Source organism: Pseudoliparis swirei, chromosome 7 (assembly GCF_029220125.1).
Source record: "Pseudoliparis swirei isolate HS2019 ecotype Mariana Trench chromosome 7, NWPU_hadal_v1, whole genome shotgun sequence".
Taxonomy (NCBI): Eukaryota; Metazoa; Chordata; class Actinopteri; order Perciformes; family Liparidae; genus Pseudoliparis; species Pseudoliparis swirei.
Window position 1 is genome coordinate 5,962,937 of NC_079394.1, and position 20,182 is coordinate 5,983,118.

A 20,182-nucleotide genomic window follows, 5' to 3' on the forward strand; every position below is an offset into this window, starting at 1 on the left:
GCATGAGAGTCAGAGCTGTCAGACTGTAAATCCAAGAATAAGCACAGCTACACTGTCGAGATTAAGCCAACCACCCCCCAGTCGGACCACAGAGGGATCCATTGTACTTGGATAGCATATAAAGAAGAGAAAGGCGAATGATTTTGGGGCCGTGATTTTCAATGACATACCGGTAGTTTGGCCTCACTGGCCTCAGAGGGATGTGAGATCTCCCTCCAATGAAGGAGATGTACTCAGTGAACACTCGGATGCTCCAAAGGGAGACAACATGGAGGGAAGACTATTGTTAGAGAAGTGGTCATATCAAATGACATGGAAAAAGCACTGTACTGAGAAGCATCTAGAACAACTGATGGACAGCAACCGTGTATTCATAAGAACAATAATATGAAGAACTACAGACGGTGACAGTCCAATGATGCGAGCACACAACATGTATGAGAAGGCGACAGTTTCAGTTCTCACTACAATGCCACATTTTGACAGAGGAAGAAACCAACCAGAGGGTCTGAAGATGCACAACCTCAGTTTAAAGAAGAAGTGGCTACAGATGCATCATTGGTAGCGACAAACTACCATCAATACCACTCTACCACATTATCATCAATCCCTCTCTTGAAAGACAAAAGTATCTCTCCATGCTGGATCATGAAATCAATGCATTTCTATCACGGAGAGGAATTGGTCTCCCAGTGATCTCTGCGGCTCGGTAATGTGAAATCTATCGCAAGTTAGTCCACATGGCATGGACAAGATCAAAGACAAGACCCCAGAAAACTTTCTATTGATCAGCCGCCATAAGAACGCAACTGAGAGGTGATTGGAATTTTAAACACTTTAAACTGAGGATAAATCATCATCGACTATTTGTGAAAAAAAGCAACGTGGCGTGAAAGAAACTCCCAATAGTGAGTAAAACAATATTATATCTATGATGCAATCGCATTGTGTGCTGGACTATTATCACCCAGTATTTGACCAAATTGAATTTGGCCGCAACACTTTTAAATCACACATACTTAAAATGTCACACAAAACAGCACATCCTCATTTTCAATCCATGCAGCCAAGTCCTGATAATAAAAGACCAAATTGGCAATGATCTGGACATCAGTGCCCCCAGATTAGATTTTATGCTTGAGATTTACAGTCCTTGGTAATGACGCTTTATTGGTGCACTTGAGAAAAGTCATTAATTTCTGTTTAACAAGATGAAATGTTATTATACCCAGGGTGAAAAGCGGAGGATCCTTCTGTTGCTCCATTGTTGGACAATTGAGTTTCCTCAGTTACACACTCACCTTGGGCCACTTGGGATTGAGCTCACAAGCTTTTTCGGCATCATCCAGCGCCGCCTGGTGCTGTCCCAGTTTGAGCTGCGCTGCGGACCGGTTGCTATAGAGGATGCAGTTCTGTGGGTCAGCTTGCAAGGCGTTAGTGTACAAATGAACAGCGGCCTGAAAGTCGCCGCGCTGACACGCCTCATTGCTCTGCTGCACCTTCTCCATGAACTCGGCCTTGCTGAGACCATACCTGGCCCCCTGGACTCCGGAGACACATCGCACTGGTCTGCCCGCTGTCCGAGAACCGAAGATGGAAAACTGGAGAAAACGGACAAAAGGAGTGAGAAAGCCATCGTCAGTCGAATAAAAAAAATCGGATAATTTAACAGACAGCACCTGAGCAAGGAAATCAATAACAAACTGAACATGCCGTAGTTAGAATGTGCAGCTGAAATGTGAAGGAAAGACTATTTGTGAATATGAAGCAGGATTATAGAGGACAAATATTCTCCCACTGACGCAATAAAAGCATAGACTGTAGACCTATTTGATCATTCACTCGCATGTTTTCACATATAATAGCAAATATGTAATTATTAAGGAACATCAACAGCTGAATTATATGTTGTCTGGTCAGCTGCTGGTATTGTGCAAGCCGTCACTGAACTAACTTAGCTGAGTCATTGTTAATCATATTTGTTCCACTCGTGATTTTCCTGTTAGAAAATCAATGTCTGTTGTGAAAAATATATATAATAACCAGGGAAGACATGATCCATATATTTGGCCCTGTATGAAGGTTCTGTTTAGTGTTACTTCTATTTAGCTCAAATCAAATTACTAGTAAACTGACTCTCAAATAATACAGATAACGTAAAAGCTAAATTAATGATTAATGTATCTTGTGTTTTTCAAAGAGGACTCTAGTGAGATTGCTGATGTTGTTCTGTGTTTCAACCTTTGAAGGACTTGCACATCTGTAAAGCACATGCAATATAACTTTTTTTCCACTAAATTCCAAGTAACGTAAATTCAAGTGTCATCTTTACATAAGACAGATCCATCAAGGTTTAAAACTAGCGAGGTCTTGAGCACAAGGTTTTATCTTTCACCTATTGTTAGTTCAAAATGAAGACCATATCTCTTCTGATGTTCACAGCCGTTTACTTGTTATTCATCTGTACTGCGGTTTAGACACAACATAATGATATCAAGTTCAAATTAAGGAATAAAGACGTCTTCATTGTGACGATACATTTCAAACCACAGCAAGATAATACCTGCCTTAGAGCCTTAGAGCAAAGCCATCAGCATGAATGTGGGATTAAATCTATTATTGTTCCCATTCACTCATGATCATTTGAGTGAGTCTTGCTGTCGCTGCTGCATCCAACCAGCACAGTCTCCTTGGTTCGGTAGACGAGTGTCAAATCCATTTAACAGGGACAGTTTGCCGAGTATTACTAAATCATGACATTCACGTCAGGGTTGCATGTTTTTAAGGCCGGCTTCCATTGTACCTCTTTCTCACCACACCTCCTCAGACTGAATTCTGGGCTAGGGCAGGCTTGGTAATTACTTCCAGAGGCCCGGGGAGTAGATGCAGCAAATATGAGGGCATCAAGTAGACTCAAAGTCCAGTTACAGTGCAGGGCCAACCAGTTTCTTTCTTTGACCCTTTGACCTTCATCTCTTGCACCGTTACTTGTTTATATCTGCATTATAACCATCAAATAATGTTTTTTATCACGTGAAAACAAGGGAATTACTTCCTTCTTTATACTTTGATTGAACTTTAAAGTACCCAGTGTTTTTATATCCTCCCTATAAAAGTCAATTTAACACCTGTGGCTTGGTAAATCTTTGCGGCAACAGGTAAACCATTGGTGTGTGTGTGTGTGTGTGTGTGTGCACGGAGGTTTCAAAACAAGTTGTACTGCTGGGTTAGTTGCTTCAAGTCCCACGGGCCGCCAACCAACCTCTCAGGAAAACAAAAACACACTGAGGCAGTACCTTCCACACCACAACTGGCAGCACTGTCACACATGCTTAGATTCAAGGCTCGCTCTCCAAATGTGTCAGGAAAAGTATATATTATTAATTAATTCTTCCAGGGCCCAAGAGCCTGTCGGTTTTCCCTTCAAGCTGAATCCGTACACGCAGATCTCATCTGAAGAGCAGGACAGAGAAGGGAACTAATCAGAGGTTTCACTGGGACTGCTGTCCCATCTGCTCCTGCAAACTGGGGGCTAGAGTCTGTGGGCAGGAAGGGTGGAGAGGGAGCGATAATGAGAACCTACACCCAACAACCAACTTAATCACAAGGAAGCAGAGATGAACTCACACACACACACACACACACACACACACACACATATAGGGCTGGAATGCATATATTTACATTGTTGGTCCACTAGATTTACTCATGGAAATACACACACACACATGTGAAGCTTGCACAGGGGCAGTCCCTGTGCAAGCTTCACTGTCCATGCACACACACACTCATTAAGTGCGTGTTAGTTAGCGTTAGTCAATTCTGCTGTAATCTGCATGACCTTCTGTTGACACGTCCCGGTAAATCTGCTTTACGTGGGCTGTTGTTACGCCAGGAGAGCCTACACATTCGCTGCAGCATGCATGGCTGGAAAATCGATACAAGTCTCTGACGAGGTTTTCGCAGCAATGGTCATTTAGTATGTATTTCCTGTCCGGGGACGCGAGCTAAAAATTAAAAAAAAGTGTTGCAAAGCAAAAAAGTGGCAACAACTACACAAATGGCAACACGCGTGGCATTGTAGTTGTTAAAAGATTCTTATTCACCTTTTCTTTCCGAGTCGCTGGCTTCTCCATCCTGTCTGGCGGCGTTGGTTTGTGCGGCGGCGTCTCGCTCTCACCCCATCACACTCCTCCTGGACTCTTTTTATCCACCGTTTAACGGCTCACGAGGCGTTTTAAGAGTTAGCCCCCAATCCCTCGGTGCTGCGCGAGTGTCGACGAACTGCGAAGAGATTCCACCGAGACGGAGCTATGTGGCGTTCTGCAGAAACTTTTTTCTCAGGGAGAGGGCGCCATGTTGTCAACTCTTTTCCCTTTTTTCTTTTTTCTCCTCGTCTTTTTTTCCCCCCTGTTGCGGTGTTGCCATAGCGGACAGGGAGGCATGGAGGGCTGTGGGAGGCTGAGTCAGGGGAAAGAAAGCGAGATTAAAGAATGACTGTTTAGATTATGCTTCGTTTGCATTTGTGAATTTAATTCAATGTCAACTTTTTAGCTAACTTTAGGTCGTAGTTCATAAACTGAGTTGAGGATGCACGCGTGCACCAGATTATTAACCACACCTCGCGCTAATTGATGCTGCATTCAGGTTTTATTTGTTCAACCGTAATTATCAAGTGAGAAGAGAGTTTCAATTCAGCATCTGGAGTTATATTTGCAGTCATATATGAGGAATTTATGACAGCAACGACCACTTTAATGTCAATAAACTACAGAGAGGTGCTGGTCAACGAGAGACACATGTTTGATCACCTTTGCATAGTCTGAAGGTAAACTCACTACTGCACTATTTTAAATGGTAAAGGTTTGCTTGTATCTGCATATGACATGGTAAATACGGCCTGATTAAATGACCTTTATATTTCCAGTTTCCACATTGAATATTTCCTGAATTTTGCACAACAGTTTTTCTCAGTTTCAGTCACAGTTCAGGGGTAAAATGAAGTTGTTGACTTAAAACCATATCTTATGGATGGCACCTTTAACACTGAATCCCAATGCTTAGGACTTTAACTTTTCATCTGACACCATTCTTAAAGAAAATCCTGATCACAGGCTTCATCTTTAAGTAATCGATGTATCAGAATCAAGTCATCCAGATGGCGGTGAAACTTTTGGCCTGAGGTTGGCGTTAAAGGAAAGGATAATCAAAGGTTGTTGGGTTTTTTTAGTAAGAGATTGTATGGTGCACTTTTGGGCTAAAGGAAAAGACCACTGAAGTGAGATACTGACATTATGGTATATATACCATAATGTCAGTATCTTGTCGGGAAATGCGGAGTAAATCATGATACAATGCAATTATCATATGTTGAACATGAAAATAAAGGTATCGCGATAGAGATGATTCCCCAATATACTGCGAAACTAATCTACGTCTCAACAAATCTGAGCATCATTTTTTTTGTTAACAGAAATTGTATTTATTCAGAACTGTGCCGACAACTGAATTAAACCAGTTCGTGGTAATAAAAAAAGCCACAGCATTCAACCCTGTAGCTGCTGGCTACTTGCAATCCACATTACAGTAAAGCAGCAATGAACTGACAAACAACAAAACAGTAAATGCACATTATTTGTTTTGGACATGCTGAAATATATATATATAACCTGTTGCATTGTCATACAAAACCAAATACTTTATTTCAAACCAGCTCAAACTGGTGGATGAAATGGACACCAGCTTCTATTAAGTTACAGTTTACAGTTACAGTTTCCGGTATAATAATATGGTTGGATCGATGTATGAATAGACATATTTGCATTCAGATTTGACTGATTTATTTAGTAATTGTCCTGTTTTATTCAGTGTGAAGGAGTTATTTCCAATGGAGGACTCAACAGAGAAACCTCTTTCTGCGCAGACTCAGCCACTCCTCGATGACTCAGAAGGGAACCTCCTTCTGACAGCAGGCTTCACCCACACCTAATGACAGGCTCCTTTCTCTCGTCATGGAAATACTTCCCTCAAACAATGGAGCAGCAGCTGCTTGAGTTATAGGCGCAGGGCTCTCAAGTGTCACGCATTGAGCGTGAGACTCACGCATTTCGGTCTTAAATCACGCACTCCCGCCACACATCGTTTTTCTCACGCTGAAAAAAACTCTCGGCTATTTAATGTTTTAATGTGCTGCAGCGCGCAAACATGAGCTGGCCGCGCTGCCCTCACCGTGGAGGAATCAAGCGCTCCCCTAGAGTTCTGCTGTGAGGAGCCACTTATCAGCCAATCAAAAAAAAGAAAATGGGCTACACAATAGCCAATCAGAAAAAAACCCGTATCTGTTGTATCTGGGTAAGATTTAATCCAGCAACCAATGAAAATAAAGCATCCTGGAATTGCGCGCGACTGACTGATATCCGAAATTTTCGTTCTGCAGAGGGGGGCGGGGGTGATGGAAATGTCACTCTTGTCTGTCTTCAAAACTTGAGAGCCCTGTAGGCGCTTCTGGATCCGCTGAAGAGGAACCAGCTGTCAGCCACGATGCAGCCGGTCCAGGAGAGGAGTCGCCTGATGAAGGTCCACCTGTGAAAGTCAACAAGAGCCGGCTGAAGAGAATCCGTGATTTGTTTGTCAGGGCAATGAGGGCAATGAGGACCCTGTTTGGCAAGATATGTTGGAATGTATGAATGTTTTTTGGGTTTTGACAGAGATATAAATGTATGTTATGTTATTGCTTACCGTATCTTAAACTAAACAATCAGAGGAGCTTCCCGAACTCCGCGTTCCCACCCGAAGGTTGTGTTATGGGTTTGGGGAGTCTGATAAGGAAGTGATAATAAACCAGACGGAAGGAATATGTCAACTTGTCCTCAGTTACACTTCTCCTTTGTTGTTGTGTGTGTGTGTGATTAAGCTTTCAATAAAAGGCTGGACCAAAGGGGTGCTCGGCGGAATGTCTTGGAGGTCGTCGTGCTCGCACGTGCGTCTGAGCTTCCCCTTTGGCCAAAGCTTACAAAGATACTACGTTGTCTGTGATTCATTTCTCACCTCCTTGACCGTGAATATTTTACATGATATAGAGAGGAAAAAACCTATCATAACTTGGTGCCGTGACCCGGATCCCAACATACCCATCGGCTGGATTTTTCTTTTTCCTGCGGAGCCACTGACACCTGTGCAAGGCCCCGACTGATCATCGGATTAAGAGACCGCTCAGCAGTGGATAATAATTTCTGCAGAGAGGAGATCCAGTCGTGGATTGACGGGATCCGGCGGATCGGAAGACCGAGGGAGACTGACCCAGACAAAGTATGTATGGTTTTGCCCTTTTTGCGAAAAATAAAGGTTGATTACGCGCCGTAAAAATAAGGTTTTGCCCTTTTTGCGAGAAATAAAGGTTGACTACGCGTCGGAAAAAATAAGGTTTTGCCCTTTTTGCGAGAAATAAAGGTTGACTACGCGTCGTAAAAATAAGTGTTGTGAACTAATACATATTCGTGGGAGGGTATATGTGTTTGTTTAGCTTTGTTTGTTTATATTTGTTTGTGAATGAATGCTGTGACTCTATTGAATCAGCGTCGCCCGACCTGTTCAATTAGACAACCACAGATTGGCAAGTTTGGGTAAAGAAACGAGGAAATGTACTAATACTATACGATCACACCATAAACAATGGGTAATTCTCACGGAAAGCCTGAAGGCGAATTTTCAGGCGACGCATTGTTTATGTTCAAACAGGACTCAGATAGTGTAAAATATCTGAGAAAATGGAAAACAAAATACGGCTTTTCCGGCGAACTAAATGTTTTTGAGATAGAAACAATCTGTAAGACTCTAAAAACCATCGCCATAGAAAACAAAATACCTAGACTCAGCGAATCAATACACCACGAACTAAAACAAGCAGAACAGTGGTTCCGAGCAGCAAAAGAGAGGGCACAAGCCCACGAAAAAGAAAAATTAAGGGCCGTAGAAATCACGCGAGGGAAAGAGAGTTCACAGGCCCTGTACACAAAAACCGATTTGGACGAGACCAACGTAAAAGCAGTTCACCAGCACCCCGTAGCAACAGCGTCCAGCTCCGGAGAGGAGCCACAGAGCGAGCCGGATGACGAGGAGGACGTATCACCTCCAGCATACGACCGCGTCACCACACCGTTATATCCCAAATTAAAAGAGCTCCAGGACCCAAAGCCCCCACCGATTTCCACACGCCTACGTAACCGTCCCACCGACATACCGAAGAAAGCAAACGCATTTCCAATGTTACAAGTCTCTAATCCACATGATGCGGACACACCCGCGTATGTGTTCCGGCCATGGATGGAGGCCGAATGTACCAATGCATGTGAAGGAGTTACTCCACCACAGAAAAACTTTGATCAGTTCGTATTAGATTTGTTCATGCTGGCCGAATCCTACAAATTGAACGGCAAGGAGATGGAGAAAGTTATGCAGAAAATGTTCGTGCTACGATGGGTGAAATGCAGGGGGGATTATACAGGAATAGCGGACGAAGGAGCACCCTTTGTCCACCCATTGAACGGTCCAATGGGCGGGCGTTACAGAGACCAGGTAGAGGCCGTTATGACAAGAGCTCGCCCACTGTTCCAACAATCAGCATCCCACAGCAGATTAGCTGCATGTAAACAGGGACCCGGAGAGTCAGTCTCCGAGTTCCAATTCCGTTCTGAAGAGGAACACAGGGCAAGCAGTGGGATCCCTACGAGGATGGGGGAGGAACACCCTACCAACAATCATTGAAACACGGCATCCTCCGTGGTATCCAGAAACCTATAGAGGACTGGATTAGAAAACACTGCGTCACTTGGGAAACAGCTAACATGGACACAATTATGTCAAATGCACGTCACGCAGAAAACCTCATTAAACTGAAAATGAACAAAGGACCAGAGGTCTACGTTCGAGAGGGGGGGGATTTTGGACTGACTGCATACCAGGGGAGGGAAACCACAAGGGGAGGGTACAGGGGAGGCCGAGGAAGAGGCCGTGGACAGACTCGAGGGAGGGGTAGAGGGCGAAATGAGGAAGAATGTTGGGCCTGCGGAGGGGTTGGACATTGGTCACGTGACTGCCCCCACCCTAAGTGGGGGCGGAAACGTCCCCAATGGCAGCCACAGAGCAGCCCCAGCACCCTCGTAGAGGACGAGACTGACTACGAGGAGACTAACAAACAGAAAGATGAAATAACAAAAGGCAATGCTAACGCTGATGAAGAAGCAAAACGCGCGGCTAAAACACCACAGGTACACGCAGTACGAACAACACCGTCAAGTCCAATAGACATTGAGATCCTACCAAGAAGTCTATTCAAGGCCGTTGCTATTTTGAGTCATGGGCAATGCCATGTCTCAACAGGAGGGATGGTATCTATGATAGAACAAAACTACTTAAAATTTTTTTGTAAAGCATGTGTGCCATGCATCAAGCACAACCCTCAAGGAAACCTAATCATTCATGGACGCCCCTACCGCCTACCACTAACTCACCCAGATTTAGAGCGGGTGGGGGAGAAAGAAACAATAGTGGAGTACATGAAGAAGACCATGATGGGGAGAGGAGTCAGGGAAGCAAATGTCTTGCCAGATTCACCTGTCTCCCCCATTATGTCTGTACAGGTCAGCGACTGGGTCTGCATCCGCGTCATCAAGAAAAAGACGTGGAGCGACGCTCGCTGGGAGGGACCATTCCAAGTCCTTCTGACGACTGCAACCGCTGTAAAGATAGCCGAGAGGACCACCTGGATACATCTTTCCCATTGCAAACTGTTCCCTACAGAAATCCCGGACCAGTGCCCTGATCCCGAGACGACCACGAGCAGAGGGGAAGACTGACTTCAAAGGGGGCTGTCCGCTTAAAAGACAGCCATCTCAACGTCAGTGAAGAAACCAACGATCCCTGCTCTTAGGTGTCGGCTCGGGTGATGGAGCGAGAGGTCCCGAGGAACTCAAACGAGAGGAGCCCATTGAAACGACCGCGTACATTCATATGTATGATGGGATGGGAAGACCTGTCAATGCTCCCGTTTAAGAAAATATAACGTAAACTTTTGGTTTAAGCTTGTATGACATAATTGTGTAAAACTCCTCACAAGGAACGGACAATTATTGATGTGAAGCTGCTAACTAAAAAGTTTAATTCCCATAGAGATTGGTGTGGTGTTACTAACAAATTATGTGTAAGAAAAAAAAAGAATAATCATGATTCTGCTTGGACTGCTTAACCCAAATACGTAAATCACATGCTGCTTAGAAATTAGACAAATCAAATGAGTGCCCTTATTGACCATGTTTAAATAATAAGCAATAGCATAAACAGGAGGGAACTGACAGAGATATAAATGTATGTTATGTTATTGCTTACCGTATCTTAAACTAAACAATCAGAGGAGCTTCCCGAACTCCGCGTTCCCACCCGAAGGTTGTGTTATGGGTTTGGGGAGTCTGATAAGGAAGTGATAATAAACCAGACGGAAGGAATATGTCAACTTGTCCTCAGTTACACTTCTCCTTTGTTGTTGTGTGTGTGTGTGATTAAGCTTTCAATAAAAGGCTGGACCAAAGGGGTGCTCGGCGGAATGTCTTGGAGGTCGTCGTGCTCGCACGTGCGTCTGAGCTTCCCCTTTGGCCAAAGCTTACAAAGATACTACGTTGTCTGTGATTCATTTCTCACCTCCTTGACCGTGAATATTTTACATGATATAGAGAGGAAAAAACCTATCAGGTTTTTGCAATGGAATTGTTTTGCAATGCAACAGTCCATGAATGTTATGAAACCCCATCCTATATCTATGTTTGTTTTTTAGATTTGACAAATAGAGTGCTTGTAAAATATTAGTGTATTTCCATGTTTCATAATATTCAGCACAACTGACACATAATTAATGAATTGCCAAGGTATATGAATCAATACAAATTTAAGACTAATGGTGTGTTCACACCGGACGCGTCAAAATTTTGACGCGCGTCGAGATTACATAGGTGCGTTCACACCAAAAGCGAAACTATTTTTCGCGTCGCCCAAAACGCGTGAGTTTACTCGCTCGACCATTCACCGTGTTCTCACCATGAGCGTCGAGACGCTCCGCGAGGGGCGGGGCTTATCTCCGTGTCTCGTCGGAATACAAGAGCCGATTGGCCCGAGTTGCGAGATGACTGCCTCAAAGTTGAAATATTTCAACTCGGGGCGAAAATTGCGCCGCTGAAAACGCGCCGCTGTCAACGCGTCGGCCACATCGCGTCGCCCCAAACGCCCCAAACGCGCCGCCCGGGAAAATATCGCGTCTATCGCAGCCACAAGCGTCTGTACGTTGACTTTTCATGGGATTTGGTCGCGCGAAAAAATAGTTTCGCGTTTGGTGTGAACGCACCTTTAGATTTAAAAAAATTATATTGCAGAAATAAGAATATGAGGCCAACCAGTGTAACTACAGTATGTATCTAAGGGAAAAAACATGTGTGCAGCTTTTCACCAGCAGATGGTGTAAAGATAATTTCGAGCGGCCTATGGCCTTGACACCAGCAGAGTGGACTTCCCTACAAATTAAGAAGTACAAAGTACCTTGAGTATTGCAATAAGCCTTTCCCACAGTGCACAGTGGCGTGCAGGGAAAGCACAGCTGTGATCAACAGCATTCGTGATGTTGCACTGCATTCTCTTTGGGGCTCTGATATTGTGCATGTTCCTGGGACATATAAATAGTATATGGGGCCATTGTGAAAGCATTAGGCTCCACCTGTACTTCCTGCTCCGACATGTTAAACTTTTCGGCCTTTTAAAAAAAAAAAAATTTTTTTTAGCTAAAGGCCTGTTGTTGATCACTTGCTGATGGGCTTTTGTATCAACGGCACCCGCCAAACAATGTAATCCAATTCTGACAAGAAAGTCTCTGTACAGAAAAGGGTGGGGATCAAGCCCATTTTTAGCATGAAGAATTTACAATGTTGACCACTGACCCACTGCTCCTGTCTGCATGCTTTCAAAGCTGGTTCAGTCTTTACTGACAGCTCCTTACGGATCTCGCTGTATATATGCAAATGTTATACATGCAATCTACTAAATTGATGGTAATTTAGACTTTTCATTATGTGCCATTATTTCCACAACATAAATAGCAGCATGTCTTTACACACTAATTAACATTTCCTCTGTTATATTCAAGGCCAGTACTCTGGCACTCTGGCAAAATGTCTATTATAAGTAAAGTAAAAAAGTCTTGCTTGATGTTGATAAATATGTATTACCAACATCATCTAAAAAAAATATTAAAAGTATTCATAGTGCATGTTTATATTTATGATGCCGAAACATGTATGCTTTATTTTAATGTTATAGGTGCACTGCCGGACAGTATACTTTTATAATATAAGAATATGACTTTCATGTCAAATGTAATTCTGCAAAGTAACTTAGAATAGCTGATACTTGTGAATGTCGTGGAGTAAAACGTACATGATAGTAGCCTACAGGAAGTGTAAATACTCAAGTGAAGCAGCTCATAGCTGAATCTTCTTTACATTCCACCACTCACATTTCATTAAAAGCCACTTTGGAGACAACCTCATCTTAAAGCACTTTGTAGTGCGCAGTCATCCTGACACAGATGCTCCCTGCCACCATACTGGATCGTTCAGGTTTGAACCGTTCCCGCTTTTGGTAGTCGAGGCCAAAATAGTCGCGACTCTTTTGCGTGCATTTCCTTTAGTGGCAAGAGGAGGACGCAAAGGACAGCCTGCACACATGTCACGGGAGGTCTCACAGGATGCGAGCAGAATGGCTTGTTGTTGATCACAACTTCTTTATCTATAGCCTAGCTCTAAATTGTGTCAGCACAAGGTGGGATCATTTAAATGTGGTGCCAGTCACACCAGTGCAGAGCGCGCACATCTTCCAGTCCTAACAGTGGACCATGACACATTCTATAGGATGTCATCAAAATACTGTGATGAAATTCAATGAAGAGGAATGTTCTTCATCCTCAGTGTTTGCTCCTCTTCGCGGTCACTGGGAGCGTCTGCCTCATGCCTCACGCTGATTGGTCGGAAAGTGGACCCTCCTTTGCCAAGCCCACCGCTCAAGTGGGTATATAGGCAGGAAAGATGACAGAGTAAAGTGAATAAGGAAGTTTGGGATCAGTGATACCCGGCACAGCGTGTTATCCTGCCATCCATCTGAGACTGGTAAATTGAAGCAAAACTAAAATATGACCTATAAATGACTTGGTCCTTGTCTCTTGAGAAACCATTTCTCTGCTGGTCTGTTCCACAGTGAGATGAAGCAGGAGCATCTTCATGTGGCCACTCCAGTGAGGCAGAGCCTTGCCCTGACGAAAGTAGCCGGGACGTCTGTTTACCTCAAGTTGGATTCCTCCCAGCCTACAGGATCCTTTAAGATCAGGGGCATCGGACACCTCTGCAAAACTGTGAGTAATTCTCCTCTGCTCTGGAGGGATGTGTTTGGTCCTGTGATGTGGCTGAGATGCTGAGCATAGATCCATATAAGATCCACTCTGAACACCCTTTTTTGACTGTAATGTGGGGTTTTTTCTCGTAGTGGGCTGAACGAGGATGTGAGCGGTTCGTCTGCTGCTCAGGTAACTAAAGAACGTGTGATTACCTTTGCCTTAGTTGGTGTGCTTTATTCTGTCATCGTTGATGCTTTTGGTCCCAACAGGAGGAAATGCCGGTATGGCAGCAGCTTACTCTGCCCGTCAGCTCGGGGTACCCGCCACCATAGTAGTTCCAAGTGTTACACCAAACCCAACAGTGGAGAGGCTGAAGGACGAAGGCGCCACCGTGGTTATCCACGGCAAGGTTAGTTAATGTCATGGATCGCTCACTACAATCGTTACATCAATCATACTCCATTTTAAGCATGAATAGATACGTGTATTGTTGGATTCTGGTTATATTTTGTCCACAATTATTATAATTTTTGTATTTCGTGTCACTTAATTTACACATTTAGACCAGATGGGGAATGCAAAATGATTTCCCGGATGAGATGACATTGTATCTTGTCTCTTTCAGGCTCTAAATGAAAGCATTGAATATGGACAGCAGCTTGTGGCAAATAACCCCCGCTGGATATTCATCTCTCCCTTTGATGATCCCCTCATCTGGTGAGATGATCTCTGTGTGTCTGTCCTGTAGGGATTGTGACAGCGTGGACATTACGATGCAGAAATTCTTGCATAGTAATCTGTCATAAGCAGACGCGAAGACGCGATAAAACAGATTATTCTTTACCTTTACTCTACAAATGAAGTTCTAGGATGTGCAACTGACCGATAGTAAATGTCTTATCACGTGATGTCATCAATGCGGGATTTCAGGGTCTGCATGAGGTGTTATGTCAGATGCATGGGTATCTTATCACAGTGACAACTGTCAGATTATTTAGTCACCGTACATTACTGGATCCCCGAGGGCCTCCTTTTAATATGACCAGCGTTTCAAGGAAGAATTATTGATAAGAAAAAGACAAAAGTCACATCATCCCCCTCATCACATGACACTAAAATCTAATTGAAATTAAATGAACTGAAGCAGTATGGTTGTGTTTGTGTGTGCAGGGAAGGCCACACATCTCTGGTGAAGGAGCTGGAGCAAGACCTAAAGGAGAAGCCTGGAGCGATGGTGCTGTCGGTGGGAGGCGGAGGCCGGCTGAACGGAGTGGTGGAGGGACTGCGTCGTGCCGACTGGGCTGACGTGCCCATTGTAGCCATGGAAACCATGGGAGCACACAGTCTCAATGCAGCCATTAAGGCTGGGGAACTGGTCACTTTACCTGAAATTACCAGGTAAATCTCCTCGTATTCAAATAACAAAATGTTCCCGCATTTCTTTGCGCATCAGAGACTAACCCTTCGCTTTGCTCTCAAGTGTTGCAACCACACTCGGCCTGACGAGGGTGTCCGCACAGACTTTCAAACTGGTGCATGAGCACAAGGTTTTCTCAGAAGTGGTCACAGACCAGGAGGCTGTGAAAGCTGTGGATCGCTTCGTAGGCGAGTGTGACCTGCACCTCAACATAACTAAAGTGGCACCAATCAGCTGAGAGACTGAACTCTCTCCCGGTATCTCAACTTTCTGCAGATGAGAAGATCCTGGTGGAGGCTGCCTGCGGCGCCGCCCTGGCAGCTGTGTACAGTGACATCATCAAAAGGCTGCAGGATGAGGGCAAGCTGGCCCAGCGCCTGGGCCCGGTGGTCATCGTGGTGTGTGGAGGCAACAACATCAGCATGGAGCAGCTGAGGAGGCTGAAGAAACAGCTCGGTATTATCTCGCGTGGCTGACTACCTCAGGTCCTCCTGACCTTTCCTCCATTCCTCCATCAGCTGGTTTCAATCCATAAAGCCCCATATTTATGTGCTCGACAGACCAAATCATTCCAGACTGTGAGACTATTCTGAGCACCGAGACTGACAGATGTGAGCGCTGCGGCGCTGCTCCGTTATGCTGCGTTCACACCAAAAGTGTTTGTGAATATTTGCAGCACTTTGGGTGTGATCACAGCATTAGAGGTAGTGTTTGACTGGAGAAACCTTTCAGAAAAAAAGAAATGTACATAGGTGGCATTTGTATTGAGTGTGTGTGTGTTGTGCATTTGTACATTGAATTATATTTAAATTAATAAACAATATTTCTAAATATTATGCCCAAAGGATAATTTTCATGCCTTTACTATTGTCTTATTCCTGACTGCAGATGATATGCAAGATACAGATGAAACTCTTTCAACAACAATTGGACTATTACAAATGTTTTTCTATTTTCCTAAAATAGTTATACACTGATTTAATACTGAAGCTAAAAGAAAAGTAGGCCAGGGCAATATTAGAAAGAAATTCCCACTATTGGCAAGTGTGTTGATATTGGTATTTTAAAAAAATCCGGTGTTGCGCTGCAATTTAAACTCTATAAATGACTAGACTTTGAAATCATGATGTATTTCCCTCTTCAAAACATGCATCCAAAGGAAAACCAAAGTACTTAATTTTATAAAATGTGTATACTGTATGTCTTCATGTTGTATAAGTTGCATTTGCTATTTGAACCTCTGACAGGGATGTTTAAAGTGGCAGTGCAGTGCATTGGAGACACAGTTTAATTACCATGACACTACACAATATGAACATTCATTAACAGCTCTGGTCTCTGTCGCTTACTTTCCACTTAAGTTCTCCTCTCCTCAGTGAGTGCTTTGGCGGGCACAGGAATACAGTCTAAACCAGATTTGATCCCTTATGAATGAATGAGAAAGTCTGAAAGTTTTACAATCAACCAGAAACAAATATCAAAAATAATTTGGTCAACATTGACATCCTAAACAGAGGATTTGAGTACATTGTATTCCAGCCATGCAGGCCAAGTGGCCTCACTGGCCCGTTAGACACAAGCCGTCACTGGGTCAACACATGTCGCATGACCACAGCAGACATTTTGACTGCTGAATTTCCCAGCATTCAATTGGCTGGATTTTTAGGGCAGTGGCACTTTTGCGAGCTACTCACTGGTCTGAGGATCAAAAAAAAAAAAAGGGGGGGGGGGGGCAGAGAGTGGGACAGTTGGTTGGTTCCTTTGAAACATGCTGGAGACATTCCTCTTGGGTAACCCATTCGACATGCTTTTAAAACTTGACATACTAAATCAAAATATGAGAACAATTCAACCCAACTCTCAGCTGGAGAGCTATACACCTGTCATACATGTCTCCTATCGCCTGAGTTTGCGGTGGAAATATCTAACTTATTAGTTTGGAATATTTGCTGATGAAACATAGCTCATGTAGTTGTCGATGGTTCTGGTTTTGGCTATAGCATATAAATAAAAGGAGCTGAAAGGACAGTGAGAGTTGGTGAGGAGCATGACTGGAGATCCAGCTGGAACCGGTCTGGTCTGGTCCAGCACTTGCTGCTTTGAAAAGGTGTCTGGTGACATAACCAGAGTTGGTCACAAGGCGTCTTTACATAAGAGGAATGTCCTAAAGGAGACAAAACATGTTCCCACAGTCATCATGACCAACATCCATTGTCTAAGCACACTTGTAACAGGCATGTCTGCCACACCAGCTCAACGCTGTTCAGTGAAATATGCAAATTACCCATTTTCTGAGTATTTAGAAAAAGAAAACATGTTTTTCCCAAATCGCATTCGGACCTTAAACGTAAACATGTTCTGTTGTGGGTCAAAATATAAAATACATAAAGCAGGAACAATTGCATTTGTAGATGAAGACATTTCTTTATTGTGACACAGAAATCTCAAATGCCATCTGATTCTTTACATCTGTATAATCCATTTTAGATATGTTAATTTTCTGATGAGCAGAGGTAAGACAGTAAAAGTTAAGTTAATGCAACCATAAATAATTGTAATAAATATCAAGTAAATGTACAGCACACATTTTATCGCAACACCTCTTTGTATGGATATGTCCTTTTTATAACCTTATCTACCCCCGGAGGAGGAGGAAGTAGATGAGAGAGCGTCCCCGTTAGCAGCGGTATATATATCACCCTTCAAAACAACCAAAACAAAAACTTGCAAGCAATTCGACAATCCAATACGCGTCAAATGTTTGTCAGTTCTATCCAAGTAAAATGGTGATTTTCCTCGTACAAGAACACGTGTTTCACCATGAGGAGAATAAATTGAATCCATCCGAGTACAAGACAAAAAGGTGATACGATTACTGGTATTGCCAAAATTCATTTAAAAAAACAAAAACAAAAAAACACACAACAAACTGGATATCCAACAGACATTGCCTAGTTTGCCCATTTAAGAATCTTTTCTTGGAAGAGTAGTGCAAACCAAAACCACAAATTATAATGTGAAGTGAATTAGCAATTAATAAAAACTGCCATCAAACATAACGTCAGTCTATTTACATCCCCCCCCCCCCCCTCCATTACATTTTTACACAGCTAAATATTTGGTTATGGGTAAAATGAAGAAACAAAGAAAACCAGCAAGACCCTGTTGTTCTTTCAATTAAGAAACTTATGAAAAAGGCAGAACTCAGGGTAATCCGCCGCCCCTCCCGCAATGTCTGCGTGTAGTTTGTGGATGTCGGGGTGCGAGGGTTGTTGCACATTCAGTAGCAGTAGCACACACACACACCATGTAGGAGGGCAGCTCTTGAGAAGGTCTCCTTCCCATTTTCACAAAGCCACACAGGATTTCACAACCCTGAACCGCAAGCATGTGCGAGGCAGCCGGCCTCTCCTTTCGTCCGATCTACCCGACCCAACATGCCGCCACAGCTACTCGAAAAAAATCAGAGAGCAATTTCATGAACTAATAGATTAATATGACTTTTTACATGACTTAAATACCCTCTCTTCAGAGACTTGGATAACATGTATTCAGTTTATATAGGCATACGTTAGTTTGTCCATTAGCAGTTCATATTTATTTTTTTAAACAGGCAGTAAACTAGATAATATCCTGTACAGCACTTGTTCACATCTTGTGCCTGCTCATAGCTGACATGGTCAAAAATAGGCAGCTTACATTTCCTCTTTCTGGTAGTAGTCGTACCTGCATCTCAAACGTCAGATAATTCTATTGAAATCATGGGTTTCTCTTCACACACGTCCAGCATCGCCCTCTGGAGAGAGGCTCCTACAGCAAAGGCCCCCAGAGGGGAGACAGAGGGAGGCAGCAGGGTTAAGCATTAGGAGAGCGAGAGAGATATAGTGTGTTTGTTTGTTTCCTTCACAGCAATGCAAAGTTCCACAACTCAGTTTTGCTGAAACTGGGCTTTCAATACTAAAATGTTCTCAGAAAGAGGATTCAGCAATCTTGAATTAAATTTGCAACTGTAAAGTGCTGATCTGAAATCATCCTATTTAGTTGTTAAATTCACAGAACTTGACTGAAACTTGTTAAACCCTCTGTTAAAGGTAAGGGAAGGGAAAGGCAAACAAAAACAAAGTGTGTCACAGGTGTTTCACTCCAATGCCACCCTCCAACTCAGTGCAATCAGAACAGACACGTGTTAACAGTGTCGGATTATCTTCTGAATTCTTCACAAAAATGCATCAAACATATCATGAAATGTAGTTTTTGTTTAAACTGCAAAAAAAAAAAAAAAAAGCAGGGATAAACATGCAAAACGTTAATAGCCACCCGAAATAAAAATAAATCAGACGTGTGATTTTGTTGAAGCAGCAGAGCGTAAAGAGTCGTATCGGCTCGGGAACACGGGGTCGTCGAGTCTTCCTAACCGCTCAGTGGGTCCTCGCGGTAGTGGATGGCGTATCGCAGTTTCTCCAGCATCACATCCAAAGATGTGTACTGGGGCAGTTTCACCATGAACATACAGGTCTCCACGCGAATGTAGCGCGAGTCTGGCTGACCTGGAGAGAAGAGACACAGGAAGGTCAAGAAAATCCCAGACGACTCCTCTTGCATGATGAGTCATGTTATGGATGTTAACGGCTGGAGTTTTACAATAAACTGCAGCAGGGTAGAAAGTGTTCGTGATGATTAGCTCGTCTAGTTGATAACGGTTAGTGTTAACGTATCTTATCTGTAGTGAACATGAGTAGACAGTTTGTTTTTAGTCTGCCATTCTAAATAGTGGCAAAGGGAACTAGGACAGGTCAAACTTCTGTAAGTCAGAAACAGTGTGTCCTGACATGGAACAGCGTCTATTATACATATCTATTGATTTAAAAACACAAGATATGACACTCAACATGTGCAAAGTCTATCTTAGATTACAGGATGAGCAGCTTTGATAATCCCAATCAGTAGTTTCTGCACGAAGAAGAACCTCACGCAGAGATAGCCCCCCGGTGTCCAATCACGGCCCTGTTGAAAACTTACCTGCAGCTCCATCAGGAGGGGCGATCTTCATGGGGTAAGGGGGAACATGGGCGGTGTCCGGCCCCCCATCCTTGCAGGGGCAGGTGAACGGTATTCGCTCCTGGTTGCAGGCAAACTTAATGAACTTGCAGAGCTCTTCTTGAGTGAACATCTCCAAGGCGATCCAGAACAACTCGATGTGCTGGTCGGTCTCCATCAGACCCACCTGGTACATGGTGTGAGCCTAAGAGGCAGAGAGCAGGGCATACTTTGTATCAATACTAACCTGGAGGCGTTTCTCATGCAAATCAGATGTATTAGTGATGGCCCTCAACAGTTTGGCA

The 20,182-nt window shown here is 43.6% G+C and overlaps 3 protein-coding genes across 6 annotated transcripts in view; 1 reads left to right on the plus strand and 2 right to left on the minus strand.

Moving 5' to 3' along the window:
* ttc28 (tetratricopeptide repeat domain 28) overlaps window positions 1–4,320 on the minus strand; it is a 165,393-nt gene extending 161,073 nt beyond the window's left edge. For both annotated transcript variants that reach the window (XM_056418771.1, XM_056418770.1), the window contains exons 1-2: window positions 4,107–4,320; window positions 1,302–1,601 (exon numbers count right to left, since the gene is read on the minus strand). In XM_056418771.1, the coding sequence (XP_056274746.1) occupies window positions 1,302–1,601; window positions 4,107–4,136 (330 nt within the window). In that variant the 5' untranslated portion in view covers window positions 4,137–4,320. The remainder of the gene's footprint in view (window positions 1–1,301; window positions 1,602–4,106) is intronic.
* An 8,847-nt stretch (window positions 4,321–13,167) lies between these two features.
* Window positions 13,168–15,644, plus strand: LOC130197022 (L-serine dehydratase/L-threonine deaminase-like). Its single transcript, XM_056419476.1, has 7 exons — window positions 13,168–13,199; window positions 13,288–13,441; window positions 13,573–13,612; window positions 13,693–13,832; window positions 14,049–14,140; window positions 14,594–14,821; window positions 14,904–15,644. The coding sequence occupies exons 2-7, from the start codon at window positions 13,292–13,294 to the stop codon at window positions 15,076–15,078; spliced, it is 825 nt and encodes a 274-aa protein (XP_056275451.1). The 5' UTR covers window positions 13,168–13,199; window positions 13,288–13,291; the 3' UTR covers window positions 15,079–15,644.
* A 1,595-nt stretch (window positions 15,645–17,239) lies between these two features.
* Window positions 17,240–20,182, minus strand: part of LOC130196314 (probable E3 ubiquitin-protein ligase HECTD4) — a 36,955-nt gene continuing 34,012 nt past the window's right edge. For all 3 annotated transcript variants that reach the window (XM_056418335.1, XM_056418336.1, XM_056418334.1), the window contains exons 75-76: window positions 19,860–20,082; window positions 17,240–19,387 (exon numbers count right to left, since the gene is read on the minus strand). In XM_056418335.1, coding sequence (XP_056274310.1) covers window positions 19,251–19,387; window positions 19,860–20,082 — 360 coding nt within the window. In that variant the 3' untranslated portion in view covers window positions 17,240–19,250. The remainder of the gene's footprint in view (window positions 19,388–19,859; window positions 20,083–20,182) is intronic.